Source organism: Choloepus didactylus, chromosome 6, assembly GCF_015220235.1.
Source record: "Choloepus didactylus isolate mChoDid1 chromosome 6, mChoDid1.pri, whole genome shotgun sequence".
In the NCBI taxonomy this organism is placed as follows: Eukaryota; Metazoa; Chordata; class Mammalia; order Pilosa; family Megalonychidae; genus Choloepus; species Choloepus didactylus.
Window position 1 is genome coordinate 133,421,024 of NC_051312.1, and position 15,926 is coordinate 133,436,949.

General features: G+C 52.1%; 1 protein-coding gene across 15 annotated transcripts in view; it reads left to right on the forward strand.

The window, feature by feature from the left end:
* CEP164 (centrosomal protein 164) overlaps positions 1–15,926 on the forward strand; it is a 77,359-nt gene that overhangs the window by 55,756 nt on the left and 5,677 nt on the right. For 7 of the 15 annotated variants that reach the window (XM_037841584.1, XM_037841591.1, XM_037841589.1 and 4 more), the window contains 14 exons: positions 604–729; positions 4,577–4,786; positions 8,473–8,604; positions 8,687–8,903; positions 9,882–9,977; positions 10,225–10,356; positions 10,772–10,894; positions 12,649–12,792; positions 13,230–13,313; positions 13,460–13,528; positions 13,830–14,005; positions 14,378–14,504; positions 14,799–14,866; positions 15,319–15,526. In XM_037841584.1, the coding sequence (XP_037697512.1) occupies positions 604–729; positions 4,577–4,786; positions 8,473–8,604; positions 8,687–8,903; positions 9,882–9,977; positions 10,225–10,356; positions 10,772–10,894; positions 12,649–12,792; positions 13,230–13,313; positions 13,460–13,528; positions 13,830–14,005; positions 14,378–14,504; positions 14,799–14,866; positions 15,319–15,526 (1,912 nt within the window). Of the gene's footprint in view, positions 1–603; positions 730–4,576; positions 4,787–8,472; positions 8,605–8,686; positions 8,904–9,881; positions 9,978–10,224; positions 10,357–10,771; positions 10,895–12,648; positions 12,793–13,229; positions 13,314–13,459; positions 13,529–13,829; positions 14,006–14,377; positions 14,505–14,798; positions 14,867–15,105; positions 15,216–15,318; positions 15,527–15,926 lie in introns of all 15 variants that reach the window. The other 8 variants (XM_037841587.1, XM_037841590.1, XM_037841598.1 and 5 more) reach the window with 5 other exon arrangements.

Here is a 15,926-nt window from a genome sequence, read left to right on the forward strand (position 1 = left end):
CATCCGCCTCCCTGCCAGGGACCATGGCAGAGACTCAACTGTTGGAATAAGTGGCTGCTCTGTTCCTACTGGGGGAGCCATTTCTCCCAGTCCCCTCCTTGCAAGCACCCTGCCTCAGGGTGTCACTTTGTAGTTGTTCAGTAAACCCAGGTAGAACCCAGGTACACAGAGGTGCAGAGCCGCAGGCTTTCCTGAGGCCGGCTGGGAGGACCTTCCTATCCAGCCGGGCCCGGAGCCTGGTGTGCGTTTGTCAGTTCTCTGTTCCCCTGATAAGAGAAGGCTGCTGGTTTAGATTCATCTGGTTGAAATGAGTCACTGGGGGAAGCTGAGCCACAGCTATGTTCAGTCAACAGCATCTACTGAACACCTGCTGTGTGCAGAGCTTCTCCCTGGCTGCCATAACCATCCTGCTTCCTACGTGGGACCCAGGTCTCTGGTTTTCCATGTAAACAGCTGGGGAGGAGACAGGGAGGGGAGGGGGCAGTTTGAGATTCAAAGTAGGAAAACTGTTGGGGCTGTCTCTTTCGTCCCGGAATGGGGTGAATCGGAAGCCTCTCATCTTCCTAATGGCTTTAATGCAGTTGCTTCCTTATTGCCATCAAGGGAGCAGGTCCCAAGGCCACTTGCCACCCCTGAGAGGGCCAAGGAGCTGGGTCCTGGGCAGGAAGAGGCTGAGGAGCCCAAGGAGAAGGTGGCAGTCAGCCCCACCCCGCTGGTCTCTGCAGAGGCGTAAGGGCCAGTTTTAACGTGTCTGTCCCCATCCTCTGTGGTGTGTGGCTGAGACGTGGATGAGGTGCCCATGTGCTCTCGGGTGGTGGGGTGGGCGTGCTCTGCCTCTGAGACCCAGGGAAGATTGAGTGTGGCCTTAGTGCTCTATGGGCTGCCTAGTCAGAGGCCCCCAGCCACCATCAGTGACCCTCCTGGGGGCCAGCGTAGGTCCTCTTGGGGGGCCTCATGGGGAGCTATGAAGGTGGGGGTGAGGGGACTTTCCTGGTAAACCAAGTTCCCCCTCTACAAAGCACTATTTTTCTCTTTCTTAAAACATTTTTTATTGAGGTATAATTTATACACACTAAGCTACACAGATCTGAAACGTGCAATTCATTGAATTTTTATATTTGTACACACCCTGTGGCCACCAATCGGACCAGAAACAGAACCTTTCCATCCCTCAAGAAAGTTTCCTCACACCCCTTCCCTCCCAATACCATCCCACCCCTGGTCAGGGTACCATCTTGAATGGCATATAAATGGAATTATACCGTATAGTGTCTGTCTTTGCGCCTGGGTTCTCTTGCTTAACGTGTTTTTGAGATTCACCCTTGTTGTTGCACTAAACACTTCTAAAATTTAGAAATCATTGTGTTTCTCTCCTCCCAGTATCACCCTCCCCTATCCCCACCCCTTTTACAGATGAGGAAACTGAGGATCAGGGAGATAAAGAGATTTGCCCCAGGTCACATTGCCAGTCAGTTGCAAAATCAGGACTAGACTCAAATCACCAGAGCCCTGGGCCTGTGCCTTTTAGTCTGCATTTTGTTTCCTTTCTCTACCTGGAGAAAGACAGGCATTAGGACTTACAAATTTTCCCTCTGAGAACTGAACAGATGCCAAGAGATTAAGAGTCCTTAGGATTGGGGGCTGACTCTTGAGCTGAGCTGGGCTGATGACCCAGTTGCTCACGGGAAGTGCCACCGAGGGTTGGCAAGGCATCTGAGCTCATCCTATGTCATGGCAGAACTTATGAAGGGAAGGGGTAACCCCACCTTTCAGCTGGTGGTGTCCTCCTCTGAAAGCCGTGACCCCGAGCAGTCACGTGACTTTCCCTGGTCTCTTGGTGGCTGTGGACAGCTGGACCATGTACTTTCTGTGAGGACAGGAGGCAAGTGTGGGTCACAGATGAAGGTCTGGGCAGGGTGAAGGGGCACCTTCCCAGGACCTCTTGGGAGAAGCCTGGCAGGGAGGCTGAGGCTGGGGCCACGGCTCAACCGCCCCCTCCCCAGCTGCCTGGGCCAATCTGTCCTCTTCCTCTGGGCTGCTTCTCCCATCCCTGTGAGCTGCCTGCGGAGAGCTCAGAGACATTTACTTCCTCCTGCCCTTTCAATATACCTATTATCCTTTGGAAATGCCTTCTGTTCCTTTCCAGAGCTTTTTCAGGCCCCATAACTTCCTTGCTGTTAATCTTCACAGCTACATGAGGAGTGGATTGGTTTTTTGGGCTTGAGGGGAGTAACTTTGTGTCGTCAGCTTCTGTGGCTGTAGTCAGACTGCATCAGGGGTTGGGAGCAGAGGGCAGGCTTGAGAGAGCAGGCAGGGCTGGGACATGGCCACCCCTGCGCATGCTTTGTGGCCGGAAAGCCCACACCTGTGGAACAGGACGTTCATCCCCTTTGTAGCCCAGCATCTTTCATGAAGAATTTGTAGAGGGTAAATGAATGAAAATGAGTGGATTGATTATGAGAGGAGACAAGATCTCTTTGATTCTAACCCTGGTCTTAACACCCCTTTCCAAGTTTTCCCAGGGTACATTTCCCCATCTTCATCCTTCTTTCTCCCCTCCCCACCCCCCTCACCTTGCATATTATGTCTGGGAGCTACTTGTGGCCAGCTGAAATGATGATGCTCCTACAGAGCGTCTTTGCACTGACCGTTGGAAACTGGGTCTCTTTGGGCTGCTACCTGAGGAGTTGGCCTAGAAATCAGAACTGTCTCTTCCTCCACAGTCCTCAACTTCCCATTGTCTAATAGATCTTTCAGGCATGTTGTTTGCTGCCTTGGACGTAAGGTGGCAGTTTGGGATGCTAGATCTCTAAAACTGGGGGAGGAAGAAAAGGCCCACTGCAAACAGCAAGCTCACCCGGTGCATGTCACCTGGGCACATGCTGCCACTCAATCTGATGCCCCATCTTTCTGCAGCATCTGTCCCCAGGGCTCCACAGAGCTACACAGCCTATAGAAAGAAAGGCATTAAAAGGTACTATCTCAGGGAAAAAAGATGTTTTCAGCCAAGGTTGGAAATGAGTTGGAGGGTTGATGAGGCGGAGAGCTGCAGGGGGAGGCTCTTTCCGAGGGCAGGATTCTCAGAGGGGGTAGCAGCCATGTCTCCTACATCTGCCTCGGTTGGATGGTGTCAGGGGACCTTAGGAAGCCAGGATTTGGAATGAGGGAGGCAAAGAAGATTAGAACAGAAAAGAATGGCATGCACAGCTCCAGACTGTTTTGGTCTGAAGTTATGGTTTTAGGAAAGGGGAAGGGAAAGATCTTAATGATATTTCTGAGACTTCAGCCTTCTGTGTCGTCCTTCTTTCTCTGGACCCAAGGGGCTGAAAGGGAATTCCTGAGCCCTTCTTTTCTTCTGCTGCTCTACTCTGATCCTGCCCACTGCCTTCTACCTGCTGCGGTGCTAGAAGGAGGGGGCTCTGAGTGTCCAGCAGGGGGGATGGGCTCCCCTGTTTGGCTCTTGCTCCAGTCCTCTTTGAGTTGGGCTGTGCCCTAATGTCCGTGCTGAGGTTGGCTGAGCCACCCAGCTGGGCCTGCAGTGTGAGGAGGGTGTAGTGAGACCGAAGTTGCCAATCTCAGGCTTGGAGGCCTAGAAATAGAAACGAACTGGCCTTTAGGAAAGCTGCTGGGAGGCTGAATACTCTATTCCATTTATGCTTTCATTGCTCAGGAGTTTCTTGGAGTTTCTTTTCAGGTATTTCCTTCAAGAACCAGAATGTAAGCAACATAACATCCTCATTATTTTATAGACTTTTTAAAAAGCCAAGCCATTATTCCTTCTCTTACCACCCATTTATTTATCCAGGTTAGCTCTAATTTTTTTTTTTAACACTCTTTAAACAGTGAATTAATTCCAAATAGATGAAAACCTGCCATTGTTGGGGAGATGTGGGCATGGCACTCCCGTTGAGCTCTTGCTCCTCTCTTTGGCTCTGGGAAGGGTCTACCGCCTGGCTCCTTTGGCATTGTAGGAGAAGAGTTTCCTGTTCCGAGATCTCAGAGGCAGGAAAGTCCAGGGATTCCATGGACTTTTCTAGATCCTAGGGATAGGAGAAAGCTGCTCCTTCTCCTGCTGGCTCATAGTCATTGGCCTCTGTTCTGTTTGTGAGGCAGAGAGCAGTCTCTGGGGACTCTTCCCAGATTGCTAGCATGAGCAGAGCCCTAGTGGGGAAGTGGAAACAGGACCGTGAGCCACTTGTGGGAAGAATCATTTGGGACAGAACTTCACACTCTCCACACTGCTGCTGGATTTTGAGCCACAGCGTTGAGGTTTTGACCTTGGGCCACCACTTCCAGGTCAACCGAGAGCCTAGGATGGGCTGCTCTTTCCCTGGGCTCTTGGGTCCTAGGGCAACCACATTGGGGTTTGTCTTCATAGGACAAGTGTTGACCATGTCTTTGAGTGGGACAGCCCTGCTGCCTGCCTGGGAGTGACCTGGCTTGCATATGGGACTCCTGATTGTGGGCCCTTCATTAGGAGTCGATGTGTGATGACCTGTGTCTGTGTAAACACTTGATGCCAAAAGGTGGGTAAATATCAAAACTGTAGTGATATGTTGTTCTGCACCCTTGGTAGGCAATCCCCAGAGCCTGTGAGCCCCCCAGATCAACTCACAGAGGCTGCTCTAAAGACTGTGGAAGAGGCAGTGGCTCGGGAACTTGAGCAGGACAAGAGGCGGCTGCTGGAATCAAAGCGAGAGAAGATGCAGCAACTGCGGGAGAAACTGTGGCAAGAGGAGGAGGAAGAAATCCTCCAGCTTCACCAGCAGAAGGAGAAGTCTCTCAGGTCCTGCCCCTCCCCGTAGGCAAGGCCCCAGGGCCTCACAGGGCTTGGGGAGTAGGGGGGCACCCTCCTCCCACCTGCAGACCACTGTGATACACTCGTGGCCTCTCTGATCTGGGCGGGGGTGTGGGGTACCTGGCCAAGGCGCGTGACCTCCTGCTTTTAGGGAGGGAGTTGGAAGGCTTTATACAATGCGGTTAGTTAATGTTGGAGAGATTACTCTGCTCCATGTGTTCTACATGTATTAACTTGTGTGGCCCTCAGAGCAGCTCTGTGGGGTGTTATCAACCTCATTTTGTAGAATTGATAATACGGATGAAGAAACTGAGGCCAGAAAGGTTAAGAAACTTGTCCACGGTGCCATAGCTAATAAGAAACAGAGTTTGGATTAACCTAGTCAGTGTGTCTACATTATCCTCTCAGGCAGGAGCCCTGCTGGGAGTCATCGCCCTGTTGGGATCTGCAAGAGAGGGTGGGACCACGTGGTGCAGTGTGAGGTGCTCGTGACCAGGAACCAGAAGTTTCTGTCTGAGTTCCAGTTCTTTGATAGCTGCCTGGGAGGCTTTAAACAAGACACCTAAACCTGAGCTGGGCCTGTGTGTATGTGTACATGTGTAAAAAGTTAGAGGTTTGTTTTTATTAAAAAAGGCAGCCCAGGGCTGACCTAGTGGCTCTACAGAGTCCTCAGGGACCTAGCCTCCTTGAATCTCTCTGCTTTGCCATTGTTAGTGCCGGTTTTCACTCTCAGAATTTCTTCCTGGTCCAACCCAGCTGTGGATCTCCAGCCATTGTTTCTGTGTTCCAGGCAGGAAGCAGAAGGATGATGGCAGAAGGTGGCACCTTCCAGCTCAGGCAGTCACCTTCAGAGGAGTTTTCCTGAAAACTTTACCCACTAACTTCTGCTTTTATCTCATTGGTTACCCCTCGTTGTGTGGGGGACTGGGAAATACAGTCCTTTGGCTGGTCTCTTTCCCTGATAGAATAAAATTATGGTTCTGTTAGCATGGGAAAAAGGGAGAGTGGATATTGAGAAGGTAATGAGTTATCTTTGTCACAGTCCAAGGATTGAAAAAGTGCTCCAGAAAGGTGTTTGCACATGTCACTTTAGTTGACAGCTGAGCTAAAGGCTAAATCTTGTCCTCTTGAACAGAGCATCTAAGAGCAGTAGAAAATTTTTACTTTTATATCATATGTAGCAAAGAGTATGTAAAATGTTTACGCTTATTTTAGAGAAAATAAAATAGAAAACCAACACCAGAGTACCCAGGGGACTGGGGGACAGTCTCTCTCATTTGTTCAACATGGGATCTGTAGACCCAGGGTCTATCCCCCTGGATCCCTTGTTAGGGGGCATCCCCAAAGAACAAATCTCGCCATGGCGTCCTCCTCGTCGAGCCAACTGACAACTGCAGCAGGGGTCCAGCCCAAACAGGGTGTGACTCAGCTCACCTTAAGGTGCAGCACCTTGGAGGAAAGCCTGGCTGTGTCTCCAGGCTGGCCCACAGGCTCCGCCCCTCTTCCTGGCCCCCACATCCCAGGACCTGGGCTTCATTGATTGCTCTTCCCATCCCTCCCCCAAGTACCACCCACCCCAGAGGGGCCTTCCCAAGCGCAGTACGGACAAGCATCCCATAGATACATGATGTAGGGCCTCAAACACAGTACTTGCTTGATGAGTGGTAGCTCTCATTTTTATTCTCAGTTTAAATCAATACAATTTCAGGAGTCTTGAGGAAGTGATTTCTCTTTGGCCAGTGCCTTGCCTGGCTCTTGTAGAAATAGTTCATCACAAGACCCCTGGTTGTGTTTACACGTGAGCCTTTCTGAGGGCTGGGGCCTCCTTTTCCCTGCTGGGAAACTTTCACTTGGTGGGACTTTTGGGGAAGCCACTGCTGACTTTGTAGCAAATATTTCTTGAGTGAGAAGGCAGGCAGGGAGACAGACAGGCCGACCAGGGTTTCTGGGGAATCCAGAAGGAAGGATTTTGGTTTAATTCAAATTTTCTATCATAATGGAAGAGAGCAGTGGTATTGATGATTTGAAATAGAAGGCAGTCCAGATCTTTTGTATTTGGCTTTGGAATTCATCAGAGAAGCTTTTCAAAGAAATGTCATCCTAATCATGTTTTTCTCAGTCTTGCATTCCCTGGTGGCCTGAGGGCCGTGTTAGGAGTTAGCTGAAAAGGCTATGGTTTTCGTAAGCAGGGGGATATCAGCTTGGGATGAAATAGTCACCATCTTCATCTATAAGTAAGATGGTCATCCTGGATCATCAAGGCTTGCTTGTGGTTTGGGGCTGGGTTAATGCTGTTGACCTGCAACAAACATCCATTGACCTACTTGATGCACCTGGGATAAAACAAATTTTAAAATAAGATTCTCTGGGTAAGCTCCCAGACTTGCAAGGAAAACAGACACACAAAAGATGAAGTACAATGCAATCTGATGCCTGGTGCAGAGTGGCCCAGGATGGAGGAAGTTGGGGAGACTTCCAGAGAGGAAATAGCATTTTAAAGTGGGCATTAAGTGATGAATATGGGTACGTCAGGTAGAAAAGGGGAATTCTAGGCTGAGGAACCAGCATGAACAAAGGCAAAGAGGAATACAAGAGTGTCGTGGGATTGGAGATGGCGACTTCTCTGATGTGGCGGGAGCAGAGTCTGCTGGGTGGGGAGTGAAAGAATGTGGAACCAGAGTCAGGGTAGGGGTGATGCTGTCAGTGCTGGAGTGCTGCCATGCTGAGGTGAACATGTGGGCTGGGGGGGGGGGGGGCTTTGAAGAAATGTTCCTCTGGGACCAGGCAGCCTGCAGCTGTTTTCTGTGGCAAAGGGTGTAAGTGGAGGCCATGCCCATCTCCACCCTGGGAGATATTATAGAGAAGCAGCTTGGGCCTGCAGGCTGAGGTTATTCTGCCTTTAAAATTCAGGGGGTTTCCTATGTGGGACCCGACTCCCAGGGGTGTAAATCTCCCTGGCAACACAGGGTATGACTCCTGGGGATGAATCTGGACCCAGCATCGTGGGATTGAGAACATCTTCTTGACCAAAAGGGAAAAGTGAAATGAAACAAAATAAAGCTTCAGTGGCCGAGAGATTTCAATTGGAGTCGAGAGGACACTCTGGTGGACATTCTTATGCACTATATAGATAACACTTTTTAGGTTTTAATATATTGGAATAGCTAGAAGTAAATACCTGAAACTATCAAACTCCAACCTTGTAGCCTTGACTCTGGAAGACGATTGTATAACAATGTAGTTTACAAGGGGTGACAGTGTGATTGTGAAAACCCTGTGGATCACACTCCCTTTATCCAGTGTATGGATGGATGAGTAGAAAAATGGGGACAAAACCTAAAAGAAAAATAAGGTGGGATGGGGGGGATTTGGGTGTTCTTTTTTTATTTTTATTTTTTATTCTGATTCTGCTTCTTTACGGTGTAAGGAAAATGTTCAAAAATAGATTGGGGTGATGAATGCACAACTATAAGATAGTACTGTGAACAGTTGATTGTACACCATGGATGATTGTATGATACGTGACTATATCGCAATAAAACTGAATTAAAAAAAAATTCAGGAGGTTTCATAGGCAGGCTACAGAGTGATTGGAGGCTAGGGCCAGGTGTTACAAATAGAAGAGGAAAGACCTTCATGGTCTCAAACAAACTTGGCTTTCCTTTTCTTCCCAGTTCCCTGAAGGAGCAGCTGCAGAGAGCCACTGAGGAAGAGGAGGCCCGGATGAGAGAAGAGGAAAGCCAGAGGCTGTCCTGGCTCCGAGCCCAGGTCCGGTCCAGCACAGAAGCAGATGAGGGCCACATCAGGTGAGTGTCTCCTGTGAGCTGCCTGGCCCCGTGGCTGGACCCCAAGAGCACAAGCCCTTCCTATTCCATTCTGTCTGCCCAGGGCCGAGCAAGAGGCTTCCCTGGAGAGGCTGAGAGAAAAGCTGGAGTCTCTACAGAAGGCCGAGAGGGCCAGCTTGGAGCAGAAAAGCAGGCAAACACTAGAGCGGCTCAAGGAGGAGATGGAGGCTTCAGAGAAGAGAGAGCAGGCTGCCCTGAATGCTGAGAAGGAGAAGGCTTTGCAGCGACTGCGGGAGCAACTGGAAGGGGAGAGGAAAGAAGTGAGCACGTTGAGTGGGGCCCTCAGCCTGTGAGGGACTGAGTGGGGAGGAAGAAGAAGGGCACACCGTGAGGACTGGGAGCCTGGCAGAGCAGGGGCATCAGGCACAGATAGGTGCAGGAGACGGGTAGCTGCTGTCTGGGGCCTGTTGCTCCACCTGGATGTGACCTGTCCCTGGGCAGAGCGGAGGACGCTGCATGTGTCCGGAAGGGCCCCCTCCAGGGCTGGGCTGGGCTGGCAGTGGTAGCTGGGTGTTGCCAATGGCAGGGAGTCATTGAAGGTTTGAGGGGAAATGTCCTGTGGGTTTGGGAAGGTTTCATGACTGAAAGAACTTAAACCAGACCAGAGGTCTTGAGGCAGGTATGTCCTATCCTGTCCCTGTCCTTGAGGGGTAGCCAAAAGGACCTTTCATCTCCTTCCTTTTCACTCCCATTTTAGAATGAGAGGTTAGGACATGTAGAAGATGTGTTTCTCTTTTGTCTTTGCTTCCCCTCCCTCTAATCAGATGGCCTGTCTCTAGGTTAGATGCTGAAGTGAGTAACATTCATGCTACATGGGACTTTTTTAGGGGATTAAGGAGTAGAAGTTTTTTTGGGGTGCTTCTTCTATAGACAAGGAAAAGCTACAGCAAGGTCAGAGGGAGAATGTCATTGGACATTCTCAGAGAAAATGTGCCAAAACCTCCAACACCCCCTGCTTTGGACCTGAGCATCATCAGTGAATCTGTGGCCTAGAGCAGAGGCAGGGGCATGGAAGCAAGGCCTGAGGCTTCCTGAAATGCCCCCCCACCTCTGGCCTCTGTGTTCCTGTTTATTGCCAGTTGCAGACTTCAGGGACTGAGTTATTTCAGAGGAACAAAGATGAGCCTGTGATTCTCCATGGCCACTTAGGTTGAGGGGGCTTGGAGAAGGTCTTCCAGGCTCTTCCTTCCCGTGTGGGCAGTACCTGACCATCCTGGCCTGCCCTGCTCCCCTCACAGGCCCTTGTTACTCCCCAGGCAGTGGCGGCACTGGAGAGGGAGCACAGTGATGAGCTGGAGCGGCTCTGTTCCTCGTTGAAGGCCAAGCACAGAGAGGTGAGATGCAGCCGGCCCTGACCCGACGGCAGAGCCTGGCCATTCCTGATCCTCAAGCATGAACCTCAGCACCCCCTTCAGGGCTGGTTGGCAGAACTCGACACCATTCTTGGCCAGTAGGAGCCTCCTTCTCCCTCCAGGCCCGTGGGGATGGATGCTGGGTCCTGGGAAGTGCGGCTCTCCCTCCCCCCAGCAGCTCTCTAGTGCTCTCTGGGGGTCACACTCCCCTGGGCTGGAACCTCCTCAGGCAGTCTCCAGCCTCCAGAAGAAGACAGAGGAAGCGCAGCAGAAAGAAAAGGCCCAGCTGCAGGAAAGTCTTGTGCAGATGGAACAGAGAGCTCATCAGAAAGCTCACCAAGTGATTGAGTACGAGCAAGAGGTGAATGCTGGTGTGTGTCTTCAACATTCGTATATACCTGTTGTGGACTCTCCTGCCGTCTGCTGGGTTTTCCTGGCCTGAGTGTCCTCCAGTTTGCTTTGGATGGCTCAGCTGGGGTTAGAACTTCTGGTTCCGTTTGTATCCTTAGTTCCCTAGAGGCCTGGTATGTTTCCACCCCCATGCCGTGTGTGTGTGTGTGTGTGTGTGTGTGTGTGTGTGTGTGTGTGTGTGTATGTGTGTGTGTGTGTGGAGGGTGTTGGGGCTTGGTTGTGTACATGTTATGGTGTCATGTATGTGTGATTTGTGTATGGGGGGGTTGGGGAGGTGCATGTGTAAGATCTTCAAGTGCATTCGTCACCCAAGGGCTGGTCCACCCTCAGTCCTGCATGCCTCACCCCTGCTTTCTGCCCCACAGCTCAGTGGCCTCTTGAGAGAGAAGCGCCAGGAGGTGGAAAGAGATCATGAGAGGAAGATGGAGAAGATGAAGGAGGAGCACTGGCAAGTGCTGGCAGAGGCCAGAGAGCAATATGAAACCAAGGTGACCTGGCTACATCCTGTGGCCACACACACACTCCCCAGGGTCCATCCCAGCTGGCTGGAGGGCAGGGGAAGAGGAGGAACTGTAGTCCGGGGTTGTGGGAAGCTTCCCATCACCAGGCAGGGCTCCCCGGCATCCTGCAGTGGTGAAGTTGTTTTTTGCCTTTTTACTGAAGCGTTAGAAAAACCTCCCCCTTACCAAGGGTGATTTCTCTTAGCCAGGCAGGCTGCTGTTTGATTCTTTTAATATGTTAGCTCTTACTGTGTACCAGGCACTGCTCTAAGCTTTTCATGTGTATTAGCTCTTTCATTCCTCACAGCATCCTTAGGAGGAAGGTAATATCATCATCACCATTTGAAAGATGAGGAAACTTGAGACTAGGAGGGTGTTCTGGTTTGTGAATGCTGCCATTATGCAAAATACCAGAAATGGATTGGCTTTTATAAAAGGGGTTTATCTGGGTACAAATTTAGTCTAAAGGCCATGAAACTGTCCAAATTAAGGCATTAACACAAGTATACCTTCACCGAAGGAAGGCCAATGTTATCTGGAAAATCTGTTTTAGCTGGGAAGGCATGTGGCTGGCATCTGCTGATCCCAGGTTGTGTTCTATTTCCTCTCTCAGCTCTTGTGCATTTTTCAAATTGTTGCTCTTAGAGCGTTTTGTCCTTTCTTAGCTTCTATAGAGCAAACTCTGGGCTAGCATCTCCAAAGCGTTAACAAAAGTCTACTTTCAACGGCTGTCTCCAAAATGTCCCTCTCAGCTGACTCAACTGGGGTTAGAGTCCCTCTGTTTGTGAGTATAGGGCTCCAGTGATTAAATCAAGACCACCCTGAAGTGGTGGGACTCGTATCTCCATGGAATAATCCAATCAAACATCTCCAACCCAATCGACACTTATACATCTGCCCCCACAAGATTGCATGAAAGAACAGGGCATTTTGGGGGACATAATACATCCAAACTGGCACAGAGGGAGAGTTTAAGTAACTTTCCCAAGGTCACCCCCAGCTAAAAAGCAGGGGAGCTAGGATTCAAATCCAGGCTGCCGGCTCCAGAGCCTTCGGTTTTAACCACTCCAACAGCACATCACCAGTGTTACTAGAAATTTCAGGACGCCAAGAAATACTCAGAAGAGTCAGACAGCATTTAGCTATTACCTAAACTGTTTTCAGCCCTTGAAACTTTAGTTACTCATGTGGACCCAAGCTGGCTCTGCTTGCTCATGCTGGGGTGAACAATGTAAGGCGCTGGGGAGGGCTGACTTTATTTAGCCCACAGCTGAGACTCTGCCAGGAACATTTAGGCTACTGCTCCAAATGTACTGGAACGGGGAACCCAGACTCTTCCGACAGTCTTTTCCAGGGCAGAAATAGCTGGCCTGTGATGAGTTCAGTTGAATCTTTACACAAACCAATTATGACCTTGCTGAGGAATAGTGGTCATGACTTATTAATGCCCTTTCTTCTCTTAAAAAGAAGAAATTGCATATGTTGGAGCAGTAGGAGAGTCAGGCTCCCAAAGGGGGATTTCCTCATGACACCTGTCTAGCATCTGCCTCAGCTGCAGAAGCGGGGATGTGGGCTTTCTGGGAGATGGGACTGTGCTTGTCTCTTCAAGTGCTGGCCTCAGGGAGCCGATGGTGTCCCTCGTCTTACTGATCCAAGGGTGGGGGTGAGGTGGAGCTGTGATTTTAGGGGCATAAGGGGCAGCTGTCGTTTCCTACCGGTGCCACCTCCCTGCCCTCTTGCAGGAGAGGAAGCAGCGGGCTGAGCTCCTGGGGCACCTGACCGGAGAACTGGAGCGCCTGCGAAAGGCCCATGAGCGAGAACTGGAGACCGTGAGGCAGGAGCAGGACAAGCAGCTTGAGGACTTGCGGCGCCGGCACCGGGAACAGGTGAGGGGCCCTGGGCTGACCCTGGGGTTTGGGAGACCCCCTGGGACACCTCCATGCTGGTGGATGAGCTGGGAGTGGGCGCTGTGGCTGGAGCAGGATGGAGCCTGACAGCTTCAGGAGTGGGGGGGATCCCTCAGGGGCCATGCCCAAGCTCCTGTATTTTCTGGGCCAGGGAACATCCCTAGTATGAGAAGAAGAGGTCAGCCCCTGGTGAGGCCTGGGGTGAGTGGGCACCTTTGCTTCTCCTTGCACCCAGTGGAAATTAACAGGGTGCAGTGCTTTTCTGGGAGGCCTCAGGGCCAAATTGGACAGGACCCTGAGGCCAGCTCAGAGCTTGTAGTGTGGGGCTGGGCTCAGGAACTCCCCCTGGCTTCTCAGCTCATGCTTGGCACCATCTCTACTCTCACGCCTTTCTCTCTGCCTACCTCTCTGTGCAGGAAAGGAAACTCCAAGAGTTAGAGGTAGAACTTGAAACCAGAAGTAAAGATGTCAAGGCTAGGTTGGCTGAGCTGGATGTCCAGGTGAGTGTATGGGGGAGGGGAGTAGGATCTACAGGTACCCTTGACATTGGAGTCACAGCTACCCCAGGACAGGGCAGACCTTCCGACCCCTTAGACTTGGGGCCTGGAGGCAGCCAAAAGGCCCATTCCCATCCTTCCCCCCACAGGAGGAGGCTGCCCGGAAGGAGAAGCAGCAGCTGCTTGAAGTGAAGAGGCAGGTTGCTCTGGAGAGTGAGGTTTGTCTGCCCATTTTGGGCTTCTTGCTTTGTCTTTCCCCCATTCCCTTTCCTCCCATACCTCTCTCTCTTCCTCCTCCCCAGATTTGCTCACCTAATCTGTCCAGGGCATTGGGATTCCAGGCCAGTATTCCACAAATGGAGCCACGGTGCAGAACCCACCTGAGGGGCCTCAGTGAGGGCAGCCGTGGTGGGAGCCCGGGAGCCCACAGACCTCCTGACCTCAGGCACAGGGACTTCAGTGTGTCTGAATTCCATCCTCTTCCCTTTCCTCCTTGGGCTTCCCTGCCTGCCACCCCAGGAAGCCACAGCCACCCATCAGCACCTGGAGGAGGCAAAGAAGGAGCACTCCCACCTGCTAGAGTCAAACCGGCAGATCCGGAGAACTCTCGAGGAGCTTCGGGCCCGCAAGTTGGAGTTGGAGTCCCAGGTGGAGCTGCTGCAGGCACAGAGCCAGAGGCTGCAGAAGCGCATCAGGTGCTCACCCACCCCAGGCTGCCCTTGATGCCGCTGCCCATGGGCCCCGTTGGCAGGGAGAGGCGGAGGCCCTGGTCTGGGAGCCAGGCACCAGGGCTTGTGTCTGCTGTGTTTTGTCGGGGGTGCATGTATGGTGGTGGCAGTGGGGTGGCGTGAAGAGGCTGTAAAGAGCAGAGGAGCTCCTGCTTCCATGTTCATGCCCCAGCCCTGCCTCAGGGCCCCGATGGGAGAGAAGGGAGGGAGGTGTTCCTTTTTACCCCTTGAGATCAGGGGTTGAAGCTGAGTTCTGCAGTCCCAACAGCATGGCCCGTTTCATTGGGTGACCCCACATTCCCACTCCTCCTTGTCCTCTGCCCTCTCTGCCCACTACAGCAGCCTGGAGGCTGAGGCCCAGAGGAAGCAGGACATGCTGAACGAGTTGGCAGTCGAGGAGAGTAACACCTCCCCGCATTTTGAGCTGGATCTCCACGTGGAGGACCTTAGGAAATCCACTGGAACTGTGAGCTTCTCTGTGCCTTGGAATGGACAGGGCGGCTGGGCTGGGGGCTGGGGCAGGGCATTGAGGAGGGGGTGAGCCCAGTTCTGCTCTGTGAAGGCCCTTGGCCTCCCTGTTCTTATTGTTACCAGCCTACCACCTGCACCAGTGAAATGACATCTATAAGTGAAGGGTGCTTGGCAGCTGGGAAGGCTGTTTCTGTGTCCAGGCCACTGGGAGGGACTTCAGGGTCTCTTGAGCCTGCAGGGTATCTGCTTTCACTGCATTCAGTGGGTCTTTTCTACCATGTATCCCCAGAGTCAGACCAAAGGGGTATCCTCTTCTGTCTCCCAGAGTAAGGAGGAAGCTGGCTTGCTTCTCGACAGGTGAGTTCCAGTAGCCTATCTTATTTAGATTTGAGGATGGCTATGAAGGGGGAGTGAATACCTGCATCACTGATCTGGGAATGTGCTGAAACGAGGTGACAGTGATCACCAGTGGGGCTTGGTTCAGGGGAGGAGCCCTCTAGCCAGCCAAGCAGCTGCGATCGGGATTCCTCGCTGGTGTGCTGGATCTGCTGGCCTCTGGCCACTTGTCTGGAGGCTTCAGGCATGACCCCTTTCAGGGTCAAGGTGGGAGGACTGTTAGTCCAGCTTTCCGCACGCTGTTGGAGTTTAACAGTGGCATCCCACACGCTGCCCAGCCCTGGCCCAGCAGCCCTTGTCCACGCTTGGGGTGAGCATCTGCCGGGGAAGTGGGTGTGTGGCCCAGAGCAGGGGTTCTTAGAGTCTTCTGTTTGCCGTCTCCAATTCCCCTGCCCCGGGCTGTCCTCCCACAGTGTCCGGCACTACCTGTCTGCTGAGGGACCAGCCCTCCGTAGTGCCAAGGAGTTCCTGGTACAGCAGACACGCTCCATGCGGAGGCGGCAGACAGCTCTGAAAGCCGCCCAGCAGCACTGGCGCGAGGAGCTGGCCAATGCCCCGGACAGAGCCCAAGATGCACCAGGCACCGAGTCTCTGGATGCTGTGCGCAGGAACCTGGAGGAGGTCAGGAGCCCCGAGGGGAGCCCCCCATCCTTGCACAGGGGGAGGCCTGCAGGAGCCAGGGGAACATTTGCCTTTAGACTCTTCCTCAACCCATCATTCTGGGGCTCCCTGAGAATGGTCACATGGACCCTGGATCACTGGAAAAGAAAGCACCTACCATCCATATGACAGTGCACAGCAGGCAGAACACGTTCATGTTAAATCATTTAATCCTCACAGTAGCTGTGCAGTGAAAAGGCAGAGACTCCCCTGATTGTTATTAGTTGTGACACCAGATCTTCTTATCATTTGTGGGTCCTGGCAGACTGGGCTCTCTTGGACCATGCCTGTCCCTTAGAATTTTGACAGTGCTCAGAGCTGGTGAGGGAGCTGGATTGCGGCAGCAGAGGGCAAGAGATTG